Here is a 21,748-nt window from a genome sequence, read left to right as displayed (position 1 = left end):
CCTGGGACTTTCTTTTGTTTTTGTATTGTGCTGAATGTCAGATTTTCTGCATCCTGTGTCATTCTCCTTAAGTCTTGTTTTGGTGGATTCCTACTAAGAAAGGGGGAATGAGAGGGAAATGTTGTATAATATTGCTGGTCTTTATTCTTATTCTTTTTTTTTTTTTTGGAGATAAGCCCTTACTCTGTTGCCTAGATTGGAGTGCAGTGGCACCTTCATGGCTCACTGCAGCCCCCAACTCCTGGGGCTCAGGTGATTCTCCCACCTCAGCTTTCTGAGTAACTAGGACTGGAGTGTGCACCACCATGCCTGACTAAGCTGTTCTTTATTCTTGTTTGTTTGTTTGAGTGAGACTCTCCATCACCCAGGCTAGATTGCAGTGGCAGGGCCCGATCTCGGCTCACTGCAACCACCGGCTCCCGGGTTGAGGCGATTCTTGTGCCTCTGCCTCCCAAGCAGCTAGAATTACAGGTGCACACCACCATGCCCAGCTAATCTTTGTATTTTTAGTAGGGACAGGGTCTCACCATGTTGTCCAGGCTGGTTTCGAACTCCTGGCCTCAAGTGATCCACCAGCCTTGGCCTCCAAAAGTGCTGGGATTACAGGCCTGGGCCACCACACTCAGCCACCTGGCAATTTCCGATATTCTGAAATTTCATATGTCCCGCTAGTGTAGTTTTTATTCTTGATCATTGTGCTGGCTGCTAGTGGGCCCTTTCATTCTGTAGATTTATATCCATGAGAACTAGGATTTTTTCTTGTATTTTCCTTTGATTACTTCTCCTCTCCTTTTTCTCTTTTTTTTTTTTTTTCTGGAGCTTTTGTTAGGTGCATTTTATACCTTTGAAATTGATTTTTCTACCAATCTTTTTTTCTGTGTTTAATATATGTGTTTTTTGTCTTTTGGTTTCACATTTACTCAACTTTGACATTTGACTTTTTTTTTTTTAACTGAATTTTGGCTGTCTTTATATAATATCGTTGTCTTATCTGTCTAAAGATGTTTATTATATCCTATTATTGTCTCTTGCTCTCTGTATTATCTGTGTCTTCTTTTTTTAACTTTTATTTTAAGTTCAGGGATACATGTGCAGGTTTGTTATGGGTACAGTCATGTCTTGGGGGTTTGTTGTATAGGTTATTTCATCACTCCAGGTATTAAGCCTAGTACGCATGAGTTATTTTTCCTGATCCTCTCCCTCCTCCCACCCTCCACCCTCAAGTAGGCCCTCAGCGTCTGTTGTTCACCTCTATATGTCCATGTGTTCTCATCATTTAGCTCCCACTTATAAGTGAGAACATGTGGTATTAGGTTTTCTGTTCCTGCATTAGTTTGCTAAGGATAATGGTCTCCATCTCCATCCATGTTCCTGCAAAGGACATGACCTTGCTCTTTTTTATGGCTGCAAAGTTCTCCATGGTGTATATGTACCACATTTTCTTCATCCAGTCTACCATTGATGGGCATTTGGGTCGATTCCATGTCTTTGCTCCTGTGAATAGTGCTGCAGTGAACATATGTATACATGTGTCTTTATGATAGAAGAGTTTACATTCCTTTGGGTATATACCTAGTAATAGAATTGCTGGGTCTAATGGTAGTTCTGTTTTTAGCTCTTTGAGGAATCACCACACTGTCTTCCACAGTGGTTGAACTAATTTACACTCCCACCAACAGTGTATAAATGTTCTTTTTCTCTGCAACCTCCCCAGCATCTGTTATTTTTTTGACTTTTGAATAGCCATTCTGACAGGTGAGCGATTATATTTTAGTGTGGTTTTGATTTGCATTTCTCTAATGATCAGTGATGTGCTTTTTTTCATATGCTTGTTGGCTGCATGTATGTCTTCTGATAAGCATCTGTTCACATCCACTGCCAACTTTTCAATGGGGTTGTTTGCTTTTTTCTTGTAAATTTGTTTAAGTTCCTTATATATGCTGGATATCAGCCCTTTGTCAGATGCATGATTTGCAAAATTTTTCTCCTGTCTGTAGGTTGTCTGTTTACTCTGTCTCTAGTTTCTTTTGCTCTGTCTATAGTTTCATTTAATTAGAGCCCATTTGTCAATTTTGGCTTTTGTTGTAATTGCCTTTGGCGTCTTTGTCATGAAGTCTTTGGCCATTCCTATGTCCAGAATGGTATTGCCTAGGTTGTCTTCCAGGGTTTTTATAGTTTTGGGTTTTACATTGAAGTCTTTGATCCATCTTGAGTTGAATTTTGTGTATGGTGTGAGGAAGGGGTCCAGTTTCAGTCTCTTGCATATGGCTAGCCAGTTATCCTGGCAGCATTTATTGAATAGGGATTCCTTTCCCCATTGTGTGTTTTTGTCAGCTTTGTTGAACGTCAGATGGTTGTAGGTGTGTGGCCTTATTTCTGGGCTCTCTATTCTGTTCTATTGGTTTATATATGTGTTTTTGTACCAGGACCATGTTGTTTTGGTTATTGTAGCCCTGTACCATTTGAAGGCAGGTAGCATGATGCCTTCATCTTTGTTCTTTGTGCTTAGGTTTGCCTTGGCTATCCAGGCCTTTTTTGGTTCCATATGAATTTGAAAATAGCTTTTTCTTGTTCTGTGAAGAATGTCATTGGTAGTTTGATAGGCATATCATTGAATTTATAAATTGCTTTGGGCAGTATGCCATTTTAACGATATTGATTCTTCCAATTCATGAGCATAGAATGTTTTTCCATGTGTTTGTGTCATCTCTGATTTCTTTCAGCAGTGTTTTGTAATTCACATTGAAGAGATCTTTAACCTCCCTGGTTAGCTCTATTCCTAGGTATTTTATTCTTTTTGTAGCTGTTGTGACTGGGATTTTTGTTCTTGATTTGGCACTTGGCTTGACTGTTGTTGGTGTATAGGAGTGCCGGTGATTTTTGTACGTTGATTTGTATCCTGAGACTTTGCTGAAGTTGTTTATCAGCTTAAGGCACTTTTGGGCTGAGACTATGGGGTTTTCTAGATATTGGCTCATGCTGTCTGCAAACAGAGATAGTTTGACTTCCTGTCTTCCTATTTGGATGCTGTCTGTTTCTTTCCCTTGCCTGATTGCTCTAGTCAGGACTTCCAATATTGTGTTGAATAGGAATGGTGAGAGAGAGCATCCTTGTCTTGTGCTGGTTTTCCAGGGGAATGCTTCCAGCTTGTGCCCATTCCGTATGATGTTGCCTGTGGGTTTGTCATAGATGGCCCTTATTGTTTTGAGGTATGTCCCTTCAATACCTAGTTTATTGAGAATTTTTTTTTTTTTTTTTTTTTTTTTGAGACGGAGTCTCACTCTGTCACCAGGCTGGAGTGCAGTGGCACGATCTTGGCTCACTGCAACCTCCGCCTCCTGGGTTCAAGCCATTCTCCTGCCTCAGCCTCCCAAGTAGCTGGGACTGCAGGTGCACGCCACCACACCCAGTTAATTTTTGTATTTTTAGTAGAGACGGGGTTTCACCATATTGGCCAGGATGGTCTTGATCTCTTGACCTCATGATCCGCCCACCTCGGCCTCCCAAAATGCTGGGATTACAGGCCTGAGCCGCCATACCTGACCGTTTATTGAGTATTTTTAACATGAAGGGTTGTTGAATTTTATTGATAGCCTTTACTGCGTCTATTGAGATAATCAGATAGTTTTTGTCCTTAGTTCTGTTTATGTGATGAATCACATTTATTGATTTGCATGTGTTGAATGAACCCTGCATCCCAGGGATAAAGCCTACAAGATAGTAGTAGATAAGCTTTTTGATGTGCTGCTGTATTCGGTTTGCCAATATTTTTTTGAGGATTTTTGCATCCATGTTCATCAAAGATGTTGGCATGAAAGCTTTTTGGTTTTTTGATTATTGGTTTTTTCATTTTTTGTTTTTCATTTTTTTCTGAGATAGCGTCTCATTCTGCCACCCAGGCTGTAGTGCAGTGGCACAATCTCAGCTCACTGCACCCTCCACCTCCTGGGTTCAAGCGATTCCCCTGCCCCAGCCTCCCAAATAGTTGGGCTTACAGGTGTGCGCCATCGTGCCTGGCTAATTTTTGTGTTTTTAGTAGAGACAGGGTTTCGCCGTGTTGGCCAGGCTGGTCTTGAACTCCTGACATCAAGTGATCTGCCCACCCCAGCCTCCCAGAGTGCTGGAATTAAGGTCGTGAGCCCCTGCGCCAGGCTCCTTCTGTCACCTCTGTTTTTGTTTTTGTTTTTTCAGACGAAGTCTAGCGCTGCCTCCCAGGCTGGAGTGCAGTGTTTCGATCTCGGTTCACTGCGCTTCCCCTTCCGGGTTCCAGAGATTCTCGTTCTCTTCCTGGGTTCCAGAGATTCTCATTCTTTAGCCTCCTGGGTAGCTGGAACTACAGGCATGCACCACTACCGCGCCCGGCCCCATGGCCTCTTAATTCACTTTTCTTACACTGTGAAACTTGTCAGGTTATCTAACAATTTAATGCTTAATATTTTGGAAGATTGGCCAGTCTCCTGGAAGTGGTATTCTCCTGCGCTACTCTGGCTGTTTGCTCTGTAGGCCTGCTGCACAGCTGTTGTCCTGGGATTTTCTTTTGTTTTTGTATTGTGCCGAATGTCAGATTTTCTGCATCCTGCATTGTCCTCCTTCTTAAGTCTCGTTTTGGTGGATTCTTCCTGAGAAAGAAAGGGTGAATGAGAGGGAAATGTTGTATAATATTGCTGGTCTTTTTTTTTTTTTTTTTTGAGACAGGTCGTTACTCTGTTTGCCTAGACTGGAGTACAGTGGTGCCATCATGGCTCACTGCATCCCCAGTCTCCTGGGGCTCAGGTGATTCTCCCACCTCGGTGTTTTGAGTAGCTGGGAAAGAAGTACTTGCCATCATGCCTGGCTAAGCTGTTCTTTATTATTATTATTATTATTATTTTTTTTTTTTTTTTTTTTTTTTTTTTTTTGAGACTCAGTGTTACTCTGTCGCACAGGCTGGAGTACAGTGGTGCGATCTCACCTTATTGCAACCTCTGCCTCTTGGGTTCAAGTGAATCTTCTGCCTCTGACTCCCAAGTAGCTGAGATTACAGGCTTTCACCATCACCCTGGCTAATTTTGTATTTTAGTAGAGATGGGGGTTTCACCATGTTATCCAGGCTGGTCTCGAACTCCTGGCCTCAAGTTAACCGCCCACCTCCGCCTTCCAAAATGTTGGAATTACTGGTGTGAGCCACTGCATCCAGCCAAATTTTATTTTTTTGTTGTATCTCTTCCAGGTTTTGTTATCAGGACAATGCTGGCCTCATAGAATGAGTTAGGAAGGACTTTCGGTAGGAATAGTACCAGCTCTTCTTTGTACATCTTGTAGAATTCAAGTGTGAATCCATCTGGTCCTCACCTTTTTTTGATTGGTAGGCTCTTTTTACTGGTTCAATTTCAGAGCTCATTATTATTCTGTTCGGGGCTTCAGTTTATTTCTGGTTCAGTCTGGGGAGAGTGAATGTGTCCCAAAATTTATTCATTTTTTCTGGATTTTCTAGTTGGTATGCATAGAGGTGTTCATAATATTGTCTGATGTTTATTTGTATTTTTCTGGGTTCAGTTGTTGTATCTCCTTTGTTGTTTCTTATTGTGTTTATTTGGATCTTCTCTCTTCTGTATTAGTCTAGCTAGTGGCCTATTTTTTTAAATTTTTTCAAAAAAACAACTCCCTGATTCACTAATCTTTTGAATGGTTTTTCTTGTCTCAGTCTCCTTCAGTTCAGCTCTGATTTTGGACATTTCTTGTCTTCTCTCTTAGCTTTGGGATTGGTTTGCTCTTGGTTCTCTAGTTCTTTTTGTTGTCATGGTAGGATGTTAAATTGAGATGTCTTTTCGATGTGGGTGTTTAGTGGTCTCTTTACATAATCCCATATTTCTCAGAAGTCTTGTTTGTTCCTTTTCATTCTTTTTTCTCTATATTTTTTTGGCTATCTTAGAAAACTAGTCTTCAAGCTCTGAGATTCTTTTCTCCGCTTGTTCTATTCTGCTATTAATACTTGTGATTGCATTTTGAAATTCTTGTATGTTTTTTAGCTCTATCGGGTCAGTTACGTTCTTTTCTATACTGGCTATTTTGTCTGTAAGCTCCTGTATTGTTTTACTGTGATTCTTAGCTTCCTTGGATTAGGTTTCAGTGTACTCCTGCATCTCGGTGACCTTTATTCCTGTTCATATTCTGAATTCTTTTTTCTGTTCTTTCAGCCATCTCAGCGCCCTTCAGAACCCTTGCTGGAGAGCTAATGCAGTTGTTTGGAGGAAAGAAGGCACTGTGGCTTTTTGAGTTGTCAGAGTTCTTTTGCTGGTTCTTTCTCTTCTTTGTGGGCTGATGTTCCTTCAGTCTTTGAAGTTGCTGTCCTTTGGATTTTTTTTTCTTCTATCCTACCTGATGACCTTAAGGGTTTGATTGTGGTATAAGGTAGATTCAGTCAACTGGCTTCATTTCTAGAAGATTTTAGGGGGCCAAGGCTCAGCTTACAACTCCTGGAGTGCATGCTCTAATTTTGTGGGACTGATATTGGGCCTCTGCTTTTTTCTCTGGCTTCTCAAGGTTAGGAACTCACTGTGCTAGGGGGACTGAGGTGCTTGTGGACCTCTTGTCCCAGCACGCCAATGGGTGGTGCCAGCCAAACTGTTTTGTAGGGCAGTGACAGCAGGGCCCATTCTTGTTCACACATGCCAATGGCAGCAGCAGCACAGCAGAGTGCACACTCATCAGCTGCTGCAGGGTGCTAGCGGCTTCTGCGTGGGCTTTCGCAGAAGCAGCAGAGGCAGCGTGGCTCAGGAGTGCAGGGGCCCCAGCTGGCAACTGTGTGTATGGTCATGCTGGTGGTGGCATTAGCATGGGGATGGGGCACTGGCCGTTGCAGGACTGTATGCACTCTTTGTACATGTTGATACAGGCAGAGATGGCTGCTCAGGGTGGGGGAGGGTCCACTGTTCTCTGTGCGTAGTTACATTCTAGTGGCAGTGGTGGCTCAGGGGCAGGGTGCTGGTGGGCACAGGTCTTGCGGGCTCTGTGCTCACCAAGGCTCCGACTACAATGGTAGTATGGCAGAGGAGGGTGGGCAGAGTGCACTCCCACTGGCAGCAGGCAGGGCAGGGTGCACATACACATGTGTGCTTACGGGGCAGGGAAGGCAAGATCCACCTGCGCACATACGCACTGACTGGCAAAGTGATGTGGAGGGTGGCCATGGACCCAGGGTAAGCTGGAGTGGGGAGAATGAGCAGGTGGGCCAGTGCATGGCCACAGGGGCAACCCTGCTGGAGCTCTCCGCTGGTCAAGCCTGGTCGGCCAGCTCAGGAGCTATGATGCGGGCCATCAGGGCACCCTAGGCTGTACTGCAAGAGGGAATGGGCAGGCTGGGGCTCCAGGAGAGGACAGCAGACCAAAAAGTGCTCAGGTCAGATGGGCAAGACCACCCTGCAGAGTTCAGGTCTGACAGTTCCCCTAGTGCTACAGTCTCCTATGGAAACAAGCAGAGCCTAGGGGGATGGGCATCCCAGGCTGTGCTCGAATACAGATGCTCCTGCAACAAACCCTCTGGGCTCCACACCGGCTCGCGTGCTGCCTCTACCACTTCTCTAAGCAGCTCTCCCTGCCAACTAAAGTGTCCGTGGTGATCAAAGGGTCTTCTCCTGCCGGGATTCCCAGAGATCCATGGCAAGAGTGAGTTGCTCCTTGCCAGTTCAACTCACCCATTCCCCCGGAGTCATTGGAGGCCAGGAACCAGTCCCGGTGCACAGTAGCCCCATACAGGCTTCCCGGTTTCCTCCGGCTTCATTCCAGCTTCTGTGTCTTCCCTCAGGCCACTCAGCGCCTCCCCTTTGAAGATCTGTTAGGAGTGCAGCAGTTGTCCCAGTCCCTCGGTGGCAGGTGTTCCACCTGGCTGTATCTAGTCTGCCATCCTGCCTAGCTGTCGATTTTCTTTAAAATCCTTTAATCTGTTTTATTGCTTTGGTGTTTCACATTGAAGGTTTTCCTCAATTTTCTGGTACGCATTGGTTGTCCACCCATATTTAAGAGTGAGGCACTAAAATGCTTCCCAGGAGATCTGATTTTGGTCAGAACTTGTAGGCTGGTGATATTCACAGTATATTTTTTACTTAGTTTCTTCAAATGAGAAATGTCTAATCTGTCCTGGAATGGAATTAAGTTTCACTTAATTTCCGTATTTTCAGTCTAGTACCTCATCCCTGCTTTGCTCTGTGCCTGATATACCTGAATCTGGTTCCGTTTTTCTAGTATATCTCCTATGTATTTTCTCTTATTCTTAGTTTATCTCCCTTGTTTATACAAGTGGATTTTTTTTTCAGATAATAGCTACAATCTTTTTTTGTAGATATAATCATCCTAGTCCTATAACTAAAACTCACTTTGGATTTGATCCTAAAATATATTGGCCACTGTAAATGACTACTATCCTTCATTATCTATCTGTCTAGCCAAGTTTAACTGGTTTAGATCTTAGAGATTTAGTTCTGAGCTCATTTCTTTTGCTACCATGTACTGATTACAAGGCAGAGATGGCCGCTCAGGGTGGGGGAGGGTCCACCGTAGACCATGCCTGTAGTCCCAGCTACTCAGGAGGCTGAGGCACGAGAATCAAGTCAGTAGGCTGGGCATGGTGGCTCACGCCTGTAATCCCAGCACTTTGGGAGGCCGAAGCAGGCGGATCACTTGAGGTCAGGAGTTGGAGACCAGCCTGGTCAACATGGTGAAACCCACCTCTACGAAAAATACAAAAATTAACTGGGCGTAGCAGTGGGCGCCTGTAATCCCAGCTACTTGGGAGGCTGAGGCAGGAGAATCGTTTGAACTCGGGAGGTGGAGGTTGCAGTGAGCCGGGATCACGCCTGGGCAACAAGAGCAAAACTCTGTCTCAAAAACAAACAAGTATCAAGTCAGTAATTGCTATTAGGATTATTAAAGTGCGTCTTAAATATCATACTATGTATTGCACAAAAAATATTTTTCTCTTTGAAAATAAAGTTAGCTTCTCTCCTTTTGAAAATTAGACATTTCAAAAATGGCAGAACTCTTTATGGAATGTGAAGAAGAAGAGCTAGAACCATGGCAGAAGAAAGTAGAAGAAACTCAGGATGAGGATGACGATGAACTGATCTTTGTTGGAGAGATATCAAGTTCAAAACCAGCCATTTCAAGTAAGCATTTACTTTCAGTGAAGTAACGTTTCATAAGATGGTTGTTTCTAATGGAAAATATATGAGATATCTTACCTGTCTTTGATACTGTTGTTCTTCTGTAAGGAGTTAGAGGTAAGAGGGAGGGAGAGTAAAGGTCCATAAGAACTTGTGAGAATCAAAGCGGGAATGTAGTTGGGGACTGGAGTAAGGAGGTGAGAGGTTAAAATATCAGATGTGAGCAAAAGGAAATAACTAAGTTAATTGAGGGTTAAGATGACCTGAACAGCATTGTAAGCCTTCTGAGATAGGAAATCATAATTTTTAATGGAACCAAGTAGCGTATCTATTTATTTGTTAATTTTTTTTCTCCCTTAAACTCAGATGTACAGTAAAGGAAGTGTTTGGAATACTTTTCTTAAAATATCCTGATATGCTAAATAAGTTTGTGTTAGTGTCTGATGGGGGTTCTAATGTCTAAGCAACTGCCTCATCAAAGTATCATCTTGATATATGACTATAAAATGCATAGGTGCTGCATGATTATAGAATCTCTGGTCTGTCTACCAGCATGTGCTGTAGCCTCTGGCTACACCCATCTTCCGCAACTACTGTTTATATTCACGAAGGAGGGAGGGTCTGGTTTTCCAACACTATACTTGGACAATGCAGGCCGTCAGCACACATAAATCTTTATGGCTTTCTAGCAAAACATGTCCAGTACCTTTGTGGATTGTTAGATTTCTGTTAGAGTAATTAGACTTGGCATTATTACAATGTTAAAGTGAAGATACTGGTGATGCTTATTAAAATAAAATATCTCCTCCCTGTAATCCTAGCAGTTTGGGAGGCCGAAGTGGGTACATCACTTGAGGCCAGGAGTTTGAGACCAGCCTGGCCAACATGGTGAAACCCCCTCTCTACTATAAAGATAAAAAAATTAGCCAGTCATGGTGGCGCGTGCCTGTAGTCCCAGCTACTCAGGAGGCTGAGGCATGAGAATCGCCTGAACCTGGAGGCAGAGGTTGCAGTGAGCCAAGATCACATCACTGCACTCCAGCCTAGGTAACAGAGCAAGACTATATCTCAAAAAAAGAAAAAAAAAGTCCTCAAATGTGTCTAAAGTGCAAGGGACAACATAACTGAATTTCAGGAGAGAAAGAGGAAAACAGATCCTTTTTCATTTTATTTACTTTTTTTAGGCCTGGATAAGTCAAGGAATGTAGCCAGCATACCAGTCTTCTTTCTTACCATGGCAATGAGTAATAGTGTGGTTAAGAGATGAGTTTTAAATTTTCTGAAAGCCTAGTTCTTACTTCTCTTGGCTCTAAACTTGGAATAGCATTTCTACTCAGTTTTATCAGAGGCAGAATAATTTAGCCAATTGAATTCTCAGTATCATTTCCTGTGGCAAATTGGGAGGTTCTAAGTGGAGAGCCACTTAAATTATTAAATGAGCTAGATATATTTGGCATATTTATTGTTGATAGTAGAATAGAATATTCTCTTATTTCTAGTCACTGTGACAATTTTTATGCTGAAATATTACCATATTTCAAAATTATTACTCAAATCATCATATTGAAGCATGACAATTAAGATTCAAGTTGGATTTATATTGATTGTAGATGACTTAGCAGTACTCAACCAAAACAATGTGTATTCGTTTTAAGGGATTCTATCAAAAAGGGTATTGGGCCCACTAGAATTTCTTTTCTATATTGATAACTCAGAATTTAAGTGATTTTATTGATGTTTTATTTGTGAGCTATAAAATATTTTAGCATATGGGATCTCATCTAAATGTTTATATAGAACAACAATGAAGGTAGGGGAAGGAGAGGAAAAAACTTGTGATTGGTAGACTATAACCACCAAAAAGTAAAAATAGCTCTTAGTGGATTGAATAATACTTATCTTGAATTTCTGAATGAAAACATTATCAAGTTGTTTGAGGAGATTTTTCTTTTAGAAGACTTCTGTAATGTTTACTCATAGAGTACTGCATTTCTATGATCAGAAAGCAACCCTACTTTGGTGTGACCCTTCACTTAATAGAATTGTTTCATGAGATCTGATTCTTTTCTCTTTTCTTTCTTTTCTTTTTTTTTTTTTTTTTTTTTTTTTTTTTTTTAAGATGGAGTCTCGCTCTGTCGCCCAGGCTGGAGTGCAGTGGCACGGTCTCGGCTCACTGCAAGCTCCACCTCCCGGGTTCACGCCATTCTCCTGCCTCAGCCTCCCAAGTAGCTGGGACTACAGGTGCCTGCCACCACGCCCAGCTAATTTTTTTGTATTTTTAGTAGAGACAGGGTTTCACCATGTTAGCCAGGATGGTCTCGATCTCCTGACCTCATGATCCGCCTGCCTCGGCCTCCCAAAGTGCTGGGATTACAGGTGGGAGCCACCGCGCCTGGCCGGGATCTGGTTCTTTTCTACTAGGAGAGAAAAAAGGAAAATTTTTGAGGTTTTATGGGATTTGTTAACGCTTTGTACCTTTTCCTGATAAGCAATTTCAAGCAAATCACTATTCTTCCAAATTTCAATTTGACCCCTCACTAACCTAGAAGTTACGGAGTTCATATGGGTACAAGGGTGTGCAATCTTAAACCGATCCAGAGGGTTTTGTGAGGCTCAAACTGACTTCTAGCGTAGTAAGAGATTTGAAACCCCTTACATTAATCAGATACTCTGGAACTCCAGGTTTAATTTAGTCTAATCAGATACTCTGGAACTCCAGGTTTAATTTAGTCTGTAGTCTCTGATAATTTCCTATGCAGAACTCAAGAGTAATGGTACAGAAAGTTAATCCAATCAGCCCTCCCATCATGAAACTTCCAGATTTTTAGAGGTGTGAATGTGGCACAGGATTGGGGAAGGGTTTGATTTCAAGTCACGGGAATCTGAATCTGTACACAACCCTGTCACCATTAAAGGAAAGAAATATACTTGAATTATTGGTTATGCAAAGATATATTTTTGGAGGAATTTTTCTATTAGTATATATTTCATTCACATAACAAATTTTAAAATAAATATAATTTTATAGATATTTTGAACAGAGGCCACTCCAGCTCATCTTCAAAAGGAATAAAGAGTGAGCCACACAGTCCAGGTACAGTATTACTGTAGTATTTCAATTTTAAAGTTAAATATTTTGATATAATTGGTTGTATAGAAATATATTCAATATGTTGTGTAATTTTAAAATACAGGTATTCCTGAAATATTCAGGACTGCAAGTCAACGCTGCAGAGACCCACCATCAAATCCAGTGGCTGCCTCGCCTAGATTTCATCCTGTATCTAAATCTTCACAAAGCTCTGTTACTGTTGAGAATGTGTCTAAACCTGTAAGTGTTTATAAAATTACACAATTAATTCAGGGACACATTGGCTATTATAATACTGAGTTAAAATTGTGATCTGTCAGCCGGGCACAGTGGCTCACGCCTGTAATCTTTGGTACTTTGGGAGGCCAAGGCAGGCAGATCGCTTGAGCCCAGGAGTTCGAGACCAGCCTGGCCAACATGGCAAGACCACATCTCTACAAAAATACAAAAAATTAGCTGGGCATAGTGGTGCACCACCTGTAGTCCCAGCTACTCGGGAGGCTGAGATGGGAGTATCGCTTGAGCCCTGGAGGTCAAGGCTGCAGTGAGCCAAGATCATACCACTGCATTCCAGCCTGGGTGAGAGGGTGAGATCCTGATTCAAGAAAAAAACAAAAGCCAACACAAACAAACCCAAAAAATTGTGAACTATCATAGCTAGTTACCATTTCAGTAGAAAAATAATCCCCATCTTTATGATATAACTCAACCAGAACCCAAAATAATAACTGCAGGAATTATCCAACATATTAATAAATCAGCTAATATGCTTAAATACAGTATTGAAAACTATACTGTCTAAATATGAGTGAAAAAGTGTGATCAGGTTGGGCATAGTGGCTTACACCTGTAATCCTAGCACTTTGGGAGGCTGAGGGAGGTGGACTGCTTGAGCTCAGTAGTTCGAGACCAGCCTGAGCAACATGGTGAAACCCTGTCTCTCTTTAATAAAAAAAGTAAAGGCTGGGCACAATGGCTCATGCCTGTAATCCCAGCACTTTGGGAGGCCGAGGTGGGTGGATCACCTGAGGTCAGGAGTTCGAGACCAGTCTGGCAAACATGGTGAAACCCTGTCTCTACTAAAAATACAAAAAAATTAGCCAGGCATGTTGGCGCATGCCTGTAGTCCCAGCTATTTGGGAGTCTGAGGCAGGAGAATCGCTTAAACCTGGGAGGCGGAGGTTGCAGTGAGCCGAGATCGCACCACTGCACTCCAACCCAGGCAACAGAGTGAGACTCCATCTCAAAAAGACAAAAAACAACAAAATAAAAAATTAAAATGTATCACAACATGAATAATGCATAATGGCAACATTTTTAAGTAAATAAACTGAAACAAGTGTTCTTAAATTGGAAAGTGTTCTGAAGTCATTATTGCTGCTTATTCTGAAATCATACTTTCATAGTTTAGCTTTAAAAACTTTTAGTAAAAGTAATAGATAATGATAATACTTAACATTTACTGGCCTGTTAATATGTACAAGTCTTTGTTTTAATCTCATTTAATTCTTATGGCATCTTTATGAGGTAGGCACAATTTTTATTTATTTATTTTTTTTTTTTTGAGACGATGTCTTGCTCTGTCTCCCAGATGGGAGTGCAGTCACGCGATCTCAGCTCTCTGCAACCTCTGCCTCCCAAGTTCAAGAGATTCTCCTACCTCAGCCTCCCGAGTAGCTGGGATTACAGGCACGCACCACCACACCCAGTTAATTTTTGTATTTTTAGTAGAGACAGGGTTTCGCCATGGTGGCCAGGCTAGTCTCAAACTCCTGACCTCAGGTGATCTGCCCCCGCTTGGCTTCCCAAAGTGTGGAATTACAGACGTGAGCCACCACGCCCAGCTGAGATGGGCACTATTATTATTCCCATTTTATAGTTGAGGAAACTCAGGCTCAAGAGGATAAATGATTCACTCAAGGACACACAGCTGGTAAATGATGGATCTGGTATTTCAATCCAGGTTAACCCAGAATTTTAAAAATATGTGTATACACACATCCATTTATACATTTAAGCGTATACTTTATTTAGAGACAGGGTCTTGCTCTGTCACCCACTCTGGAATGCAGTAGCATGATCATAGCTCACTGCAGCCTCCAACTCCTGGGCTCAAGCAATCTTTCCACTTAGCCTCCTGAGTAGTTGGGACTACAGGCATGCACCACCATGCCCAGCTAATTTGGCTTTTAATTTTTTTTAGAGATGGGTGGGGGGTCTCACTGTGTTGCCCAGGCTGGTCTTGAACTCCTGGCCTCAAGCTATCCTCCATCTCAGCCTCCCAAAGTGTTGGGATTACAGGCATGAGCCACTGCACTCAGCCCCATTAAGTATGTACTTTTTAAATGGAAGCACTGCCTTAGAGCAGTGGTGTACCCTTATGGTTCCCTAAGTCTCTTTCAAGGGGTCTGTGAGGTTAAAACTATTGTAGACATTTGTGCTCTTCACTGTGTTGACATTGTAAAACTCTCCAAGTGATTGTAATGTGCAGCCAGAGTTGAGAATGACAGATATTCTCAAATGAATTGAGAATCCTACATAAGGAAATTTTATTTAAAAATTTAAATCTATTTCATTATCTGTATCTCAGTTCTTTCAGGCAGGGAAGGAGAATATTATTATTATCTCTTTTAAAGTGAGTATTATTATTATCTCTTTTAAAGATACAGCTTAAGGACACAGGCTTTGTAATCAGGCGGACCTTAGTTCTGATTCCAGCTCCTTCATCTGTAACAGGCTGGGTTGTACTGGGAACCTTAACTACAAGAAATTTTAGTTTACCTATTTATAAAATGTGAGATAATGTTAGGTCTTTATTAGTACTGTTATGACAACTATTAATATAATACATGTACTGTGAAAGAGGCAAGTACATTTTAAATACATAATTATTAGTGGCTCTTATTTCAGTTGGAAAGGTAAATAACTTGAAGCTCAGAAGTGGCTTGCCCAAGGTAACATAGTTAAATAAATGGACAGGTCTTCTGAATCTCAGCCTATTGCCTAGTCTGCCTTACTGTTAATATTTGTTATCTTTCTGAAATATTTTATGAGACATAAGAAATTCCCAATTGGAGAATTATTTAACAGGCTATTTGTTGAATAATGTGTCTGCTTTCTGAAATTGTGGTACTTAATTTATCAGAGATGTCACCTCAGAAAAGGTTGAAAGTGTTACCTTTATTCAGAGGAACTTCTGTTAACTATTTTTGGAAATTGCAAATGGATATTTTCCACTTTTAAACTTTTAAATAAAAAATATTTAGAGAAAATATTTACTTTGTGGTAAGATTGCACTTGGTTACAATTAAGTCATCGTCTAAAACCTAATCATCTCTCAAAGTGTAAGCACAAAACAAGCAAGCAAAATCTTTATATCCTCATTATAAAAGTAACGTGTAAGGAGGGATAGGTTAGAAAAGAGACAGGAAGGAATACATACTGTATTTTGATTTTCGTTTTCTGTAGATGGTTAGGGTGACATTAGAGTATGTCAGTCAGGGGACCATATTAATACATATTTGATATCTATTCCTCATTTTTCACTGAACATTGTACTGGGAACATTGTTCTTTGTCATTGGGTATTTCCCAAAAACATGATGTTATGTGATAGTATCATTTAATTTATTTAGTCATTTGTTTATTGTTAGACATACAGGTTTTCAATTTTTGCTATTATAAATCATTCTTCATTAAACATTTTCATTTCTTTAGCATAGATTCTTAGAAATGGAGTAATTGGAATAATTAGACCAAAGAATATGAACTTTTTTTAAAAAGCCCTTGATATAGATACTGCTAAAATTTCCTTGCAGAAAAGTTGTTCCAAAATATAACCTCTACTTTGCCAGTATTATTATTTTTAAATTTTAACATTTTATTTCAAACTAATTTTAGATTTACAGAAAAATTACAAAAATAATGCAGAGTTCCCATATACTCCTCACCCAGTAGATGCTAATTTTGGCAGAGACTAATTACTTTTGTGTTTTATACCATATTAGTAATTGAGTTATTAAGATTCTTTATAGTATTGACATACAGCTAAATTTATCTCTATAAAAGTTTATGAAACAAAATAATTGTAAATTTTTACAGGATTTTACAAAGAATTCACAAGTTGGATCGGATAATTCTTCAATTTTACTGTTTGACTCGACCCAGGAATCACTACCACCATCCCAAGACATACCAGCAATTTTTAGAGAAGGTTTGGTTTAGCGCTCTTTCACAAAAATTATAAAAAGAGACTTGTTGAATATACATATGGAATTGAATTTCTGTTTTGAAGCCCATACCTTCATGTTAAGTTTTTCATATATTATAACATGGAATAGAGCTAATCATCACTGAACGCCTTTCTTGGGTGATATATAAAATTGTATTTAGTGATAGAATGTTTTATTTATTTCTATTAAGTTGGCTAGCACATATTCTTTGCACTTTTTCACTTGGAACCGGCCATGGACTGAACAATCTTAATATAATTTCTGTGAGTCAAGGAAGTCCCCTGATGCCTTAAATACTCTGCGAAAACAAGTAGTAATTATTTGGAAGACACTTAATATGAGAAAAGGTGCATGGTTATAGTTGATTTCTCAATATGCTAATGTCTTTCTATTCAAATAAATGATGTGGATATGATAGTTAAATATGATTATAGAGTAGTATTGTAAAATGAAAGAACTAAAGAAACAGTGATTTCCACATGGTAAGTACTCAGTAAATATACTTTGATGTAATAATGGAAATTTTCCAATTGAAGTGTTACAGTTCTTTGATGTCCACCATAACAAAGTTCTTCATTAACCTAAAATAAATTAGTATGCCAATAGAAGAATTTTGTCTCATTGAAAAATTCCCTATAATCAAAGCAATTACTGTTCTCTATATTACCTAGTTTGATATGTTTCACTAAATGGAAAGAGGAACACAATTTTTTTGCATATGTAATTACTTACTCATAAATTAGTATATAACCTTTACCAAACCAAAACAAAAAAATTATAGTCATATGAGTGCCAAAAATATTTTCCCATTTTGATATTACTTGGTTTGACATTCACCTATCTAGGTGTCACTTATCTAGATAGTAAAATAGCCAAGAACCGAAACAAACAGAGAGATAAAATAGTTGTTTTAACTCGGGTTTTGCAAAGCACATGATCTTTATTCATAGAAAAACTGAATTCTTGAAGCTTCCAAAGGGTAAAGACAGTGACTCCTACTCTCTCTCTAAGATTAATACAGCAGAGAGTGGAACTTTGTCCTGAATAGTAAATAGGATTATAGTTGATTGGGAAGGTACAGGTTTAAGCCTTTATTCTAAAGATTTCTGTTTATCAAGTCATCTAACCTCTTTATACCACAGTTTTCTCACATTATTTTTCTCAAATAAAGCATTTATTCTCCAGACCTGAAATGAGCCATTTGAATATTAAATTTTAATTCTTGCTCTGTTTATCCCAGGGCTTGAGTCCCAAATAAAATATGTGGAAAGTGAAAAATGCATGATCAGTTTTAAAGGATTTGACAATAAACAGTTGTTAGAATGATAATCATGCATGATAATATGTGCTGTATGTTCAGAAGCATGATTAATGGACTCCTGTCTAAGAAGATCATGGAGAGTTCTTAGAGAAAGTTGGATTTGAGCTTGATTTTGAAGAATGAGGATAGGATTTTTATTAGCACAGATAAGAAGAGTTGAGGTAGGGAACACCGCAAGCCAAACACAACACAAATAAGTAAGCTAAAGGGTCAGGATTTAAAACTATTGAGCTCAGGTTGATTTTATTTAACTTAGATTTATCATGCTTAAAATAAGCATATATTAAAACAGTCTATTATCCAGCTGGTTATATAATCAGTTGCCTAGTCCAAAGTACTAGCACTCATTGGTTGTTCAAGTAACCTAAGCATCTCAGAAAAATGTTAGTAATTACACAAAAATTCGTCTTAGGTGCCTTCAATATAGCTGGCAGTAATTATGTGCTTTGAGGATGGAAAAAATCATTTCTGTTTAAGGAAAAAATCATTTTTATCTCAAAGAATGAAACACAGATTTAACAGAGGAACCCACTAATGTAATACTTATTTTCCTGGCATATATCTACTCTACTGCTTCTCCTATTAATGTACAGTTGTGAGCTTTTAAAACATGACATGCAGTTTTAGAACCCTTATCACAAAGTACAATCGTATATTATTTTCAAAAATCACTTTTGCTGGGTCTGGTTATAGCCTAAATAGCCCCACTTGTCTTGGGAATGCCCTGAATTATATAATCCTTTGGTCTTTAAGGTGGTGGCTCTCAAACTCAGAACTATCTTTAGCAATGAAATTCTTACTCAGATAAAATTTATGCAGAAATTAATAAAACGTAAAAGCAGAGTTTCTTTATCTGACATACCCATTATATTTTCTAAGATAGACCCATTGGATTAAGGGGAACATACTTTGAAAGTCATTATACTAACTCTAAACCTTTTCATATGAATGAGGTATTATCATTCAAGATTAGTTGTTTCTACTTTGTATATAGGGAGTAAACAAGGTAATTTAAACCACCTGTTAGGTTGTTAGGTGGAAAAAGAACCAACTTGAATTTTACATTACACATCTTAAGTTTTTTAAAAAACATTTAAAAGTGTTTCTCTAAACGTTTGGAATAAATTTTTTAAATATTTTACAAACTCAAATGCATTTAAGCATCTAAATATAAGTTGATGTGTACAAAGAGTATTCCCTGTGCTATAACTTTTATTTATTTTATTTAGCTTGGAATTTTTTGGTCTAACTTTTTTCATGATCCCTGTTTGTTTTCTTTATTTGAAAGCATTTTTAGAATTTGGGTATATAAAGTTTATTTTGTGAAGTAAAGATATGTAGTTCATAGTAGTAACTGTGCAATTTCTGCTTGCTCATATAAATTTTAATCATTCTTTATTGTCATTTGTATGATATGCTTATTAAATTATATTACCTTTAACTTAGTTCCAAACTGTTTTTGCTCAATTTTAAATGTACAGCCATTTTGGTAGCAGTTCTACATAAGCAATATTCCATACTGAAATATTTACAAATATCTTTCTCACTATTTAAATCTTTGTAGGTATGAAAAATACTTCATATGTATTAAAACATCCTTCTACTTCTAAAGTAAACAGTGTTACTCCAAAAAAACCAAAGACCAGTGAAGATGTTCCTCAGATAAATCCCTCCACTTCATTGCCTTTGATTGGCTCTCCTCCAATGACATCCTCCCAAGTTATGCTGTCAAAAGGTAAACATGAAATCTGACATGTAAAAAAAAAATAGTATTATATATACATTTTAGAAATTGTGATGAATTTTAAAACCATTATTAGTGGTCATTTAAGGTTTTAAAAAGATGAATTTGAGTCTTAAAAGTCCTTAATTTATTGTAGGTACAAATACCTCATCTCCATATGATGCTGGAGCAGATTACCTAAGAGCTTGTCCAAAGTGCAATGTTCAGTTCAATCTTTTGGATCCTTTGAAATACCACATGAAGGTAAAATTTTTTTCAAAGTTCAGTTGTTAAAAATGTTTATAGATCCTTGAAAATATTAAAAATTGATATACAGTAATTGCTGGTTTATCTAGATATTTAGATAAGAAACCTCATATTGGCATTTCCATGTAACTTAAGTTAAAATTGATATTCACAGTGATTATATAAGATTTTAAAATCCTTTCCAATGATGAAATTTTTAAAATAAAGTTATGGATAGAACTGGAGGCCATTATGTTAAGTGAAATAAGCCAAGCATAGAAAGACAAATGGACGTTGTCACTCATACGTGAGAGCTAAAAAAGTTGATCTCATAGAGGTAGAGAGTAGAACAATAGTTGCCAGAGGCTAGGAAGGGTATGTGTGGAGGGGTAGGAGAAGAGGAAGAGAGATTGGTTATTATGCACAAATACACAGTTAGATAGAAGGAATAAGTTGTAATGTTTGGTGCAAAGTAGAGTGAAAAATAGGAGAGAGCACTTAGAATATTGCCAACGCAGAGACATGGTAGATACTCGAGGTAATGGATACCTCAGACATCCTGATTTGATCATTACATATTCTGTGCACTTAATATCACATGTACCCCAAAATAATTTATAAACATGTATCAATTTAAATTTTTTAATTAAGTTCATATGCAGTACAGTGTATGCATATTGTATTTTATTTTTATTTATTTATTTATTTGAGACAGAGTCTTGCTCTGTCACCCAGGCTGGAGTGCAGTGGCACAATCTTGGCTCCGTGCAACCTTTGCCTCTCCAGTTCAAGCGATTCTCCTGCCTCAGCCTCCCGAGTAGCTGGGATTACACATAGCACCACCATGCCTGGCTAATTTTTGTATTTTTAGTAGAGACGGGGTTTTGCCATGTTGGCCAGACTGGTCTCGAACTCCTGGCATCAAGTGGATCCACTGGCCCCAGCCTCACAAAGGCTGGGATTACAGGTGTGAGCCACTGTGCCTGGCCTGCATTTTAATTTTAAATGAAAATAATGTACAAATTGGAATATTTTATTGACTAAATTATGCCATTCTCCAAACTTCCTGTAAAGCAGGTGTTTTATTAGGTGCTTAATCTTTTGTGTAAAGTGAAAGCTCCTTTAGTTTACCTTATTTTTTGCCTGTGGTGACATATCCATGTCGCATTACCCTGTGAAAACCTTATTTTTGCCCATGGTGACTTATGCATGTCACATTACCCTATGAAAACCTTAGTCATACATTTTAATTTTCAGCACTCAGAAATAAACTTCTAATGATGGAGCATTTCATATGAAATGATAGTTTTAACTCAATCCATAATATAGTTTATATAGTTATAAATGAATTCTAGCTTTCTATTAATATAGGAAGCTCTTGAAATTAGGTTTTAGGTAATTTTCACAGTACTAATGGAGTATGGGATTAAGGTAACACACCACTTAAAATATTTTAGTAGATATTACAGTATTCTGTTATGTGTGTATAAAGATAGTCTATATTCTCTTTGCATGCCCAATGTAAATGACAGGAAGGGGCAAAGGAGGCAAGAAAAAAGTCAGTGTTGATTATATGTGGGAAAGAAGTGATGAGAAGAGTACAAAGCAAAGAAGCAACTTAGAAAAAGGAATTGTTCACTATTTCAAAGATTGGCAAATTTTTATTAAAATTCGGCATTTTACAAAAAAGGAATTCTAAAATTGCAAATACAAATGTCTTTACTCTGATGCAAAACTGTATTGAGTCTTTTGCTGTTTTCACCTCCGAGTGTGTTTGGGAAAGGGGAATCCAAGTCTCACATTACCACTATTTCCCTTGATATCTTCCAATTCTGTTTCATGGTGTTGCTCTTTAGGACATAGATGTATCCATCTCTTATGATTCATTGTGGGTGCACCCTTTAGCATTTTTGTAGTGTCCTTTTTGTCTGTTTAGTGCTTTTTGTTTGATATCAGGCTCACAACCCTTGCTTGCTTATTGTTTCCACCTGCCTGTTAT

The 21,748-nt window shown here is 38.8% G+C and overlaps 1 protein-coding gene across 3 annotated transcripts in view; it reads left to right on the top strand.

Annotated features, from left to right (window-relative positions):
* The window catches only part of ZNF280C (zinc finger protein 280C), a 65,791-nt gene that overhangs the window by 12,612 nt on the left and 31,431 nt on the right, over positions 1–21,748 (top strand). For all 3 annotated transcript variants that reach the window (XR_002913201.3, XM_024241138.3, XM_024241137.3), the window contains exons 3-8: positions 8,994–9,140; positions 12,166–12,231; positions 12,332–12,468; positions 16,329–16,440; positions 19,345–19,515; positions 19,661–19,767. Coding sequence is in view for 2 of the 3 variants with exons in the window: in XM_024241138.3 (XP_024096906.1) it covers positions 8,994–9,140; positions 12,166–12,231; positions 12,332–12,468; positions 16,329–16,440; positions 19,345–19,515; positions 19,661–19,767 (740 nt within the window). In the remaining variant the exon portion in view is untranslated. The remainder of the gene's footprint in view (positions 1–8,993; positions 9,141–12,165; positions 12,232–12,331; positions 12,469–16,328; positions 16,441–19,344; positions 19,516–19,660; positions 19,768–21,748) is intronic.

This window comes from Pongo abelii, chromosome X (assembly GCF_028885655.2).
Source record: "Pongo abelii isolate AG06213 chromosome X, NHGRI_mPonAbe1-v2.0_pri, whole genome shotgun sequence".
Taxonomy (NCBI): domain Eukaryota; kingdom Metazoa; phylum Chordata; class Mammalia; order Primates; family Hominidae; genus Pongo; species Pongo abelii.
This window is presented reverse-complemented; position numbering and strand designations above follow the sequence as displayed.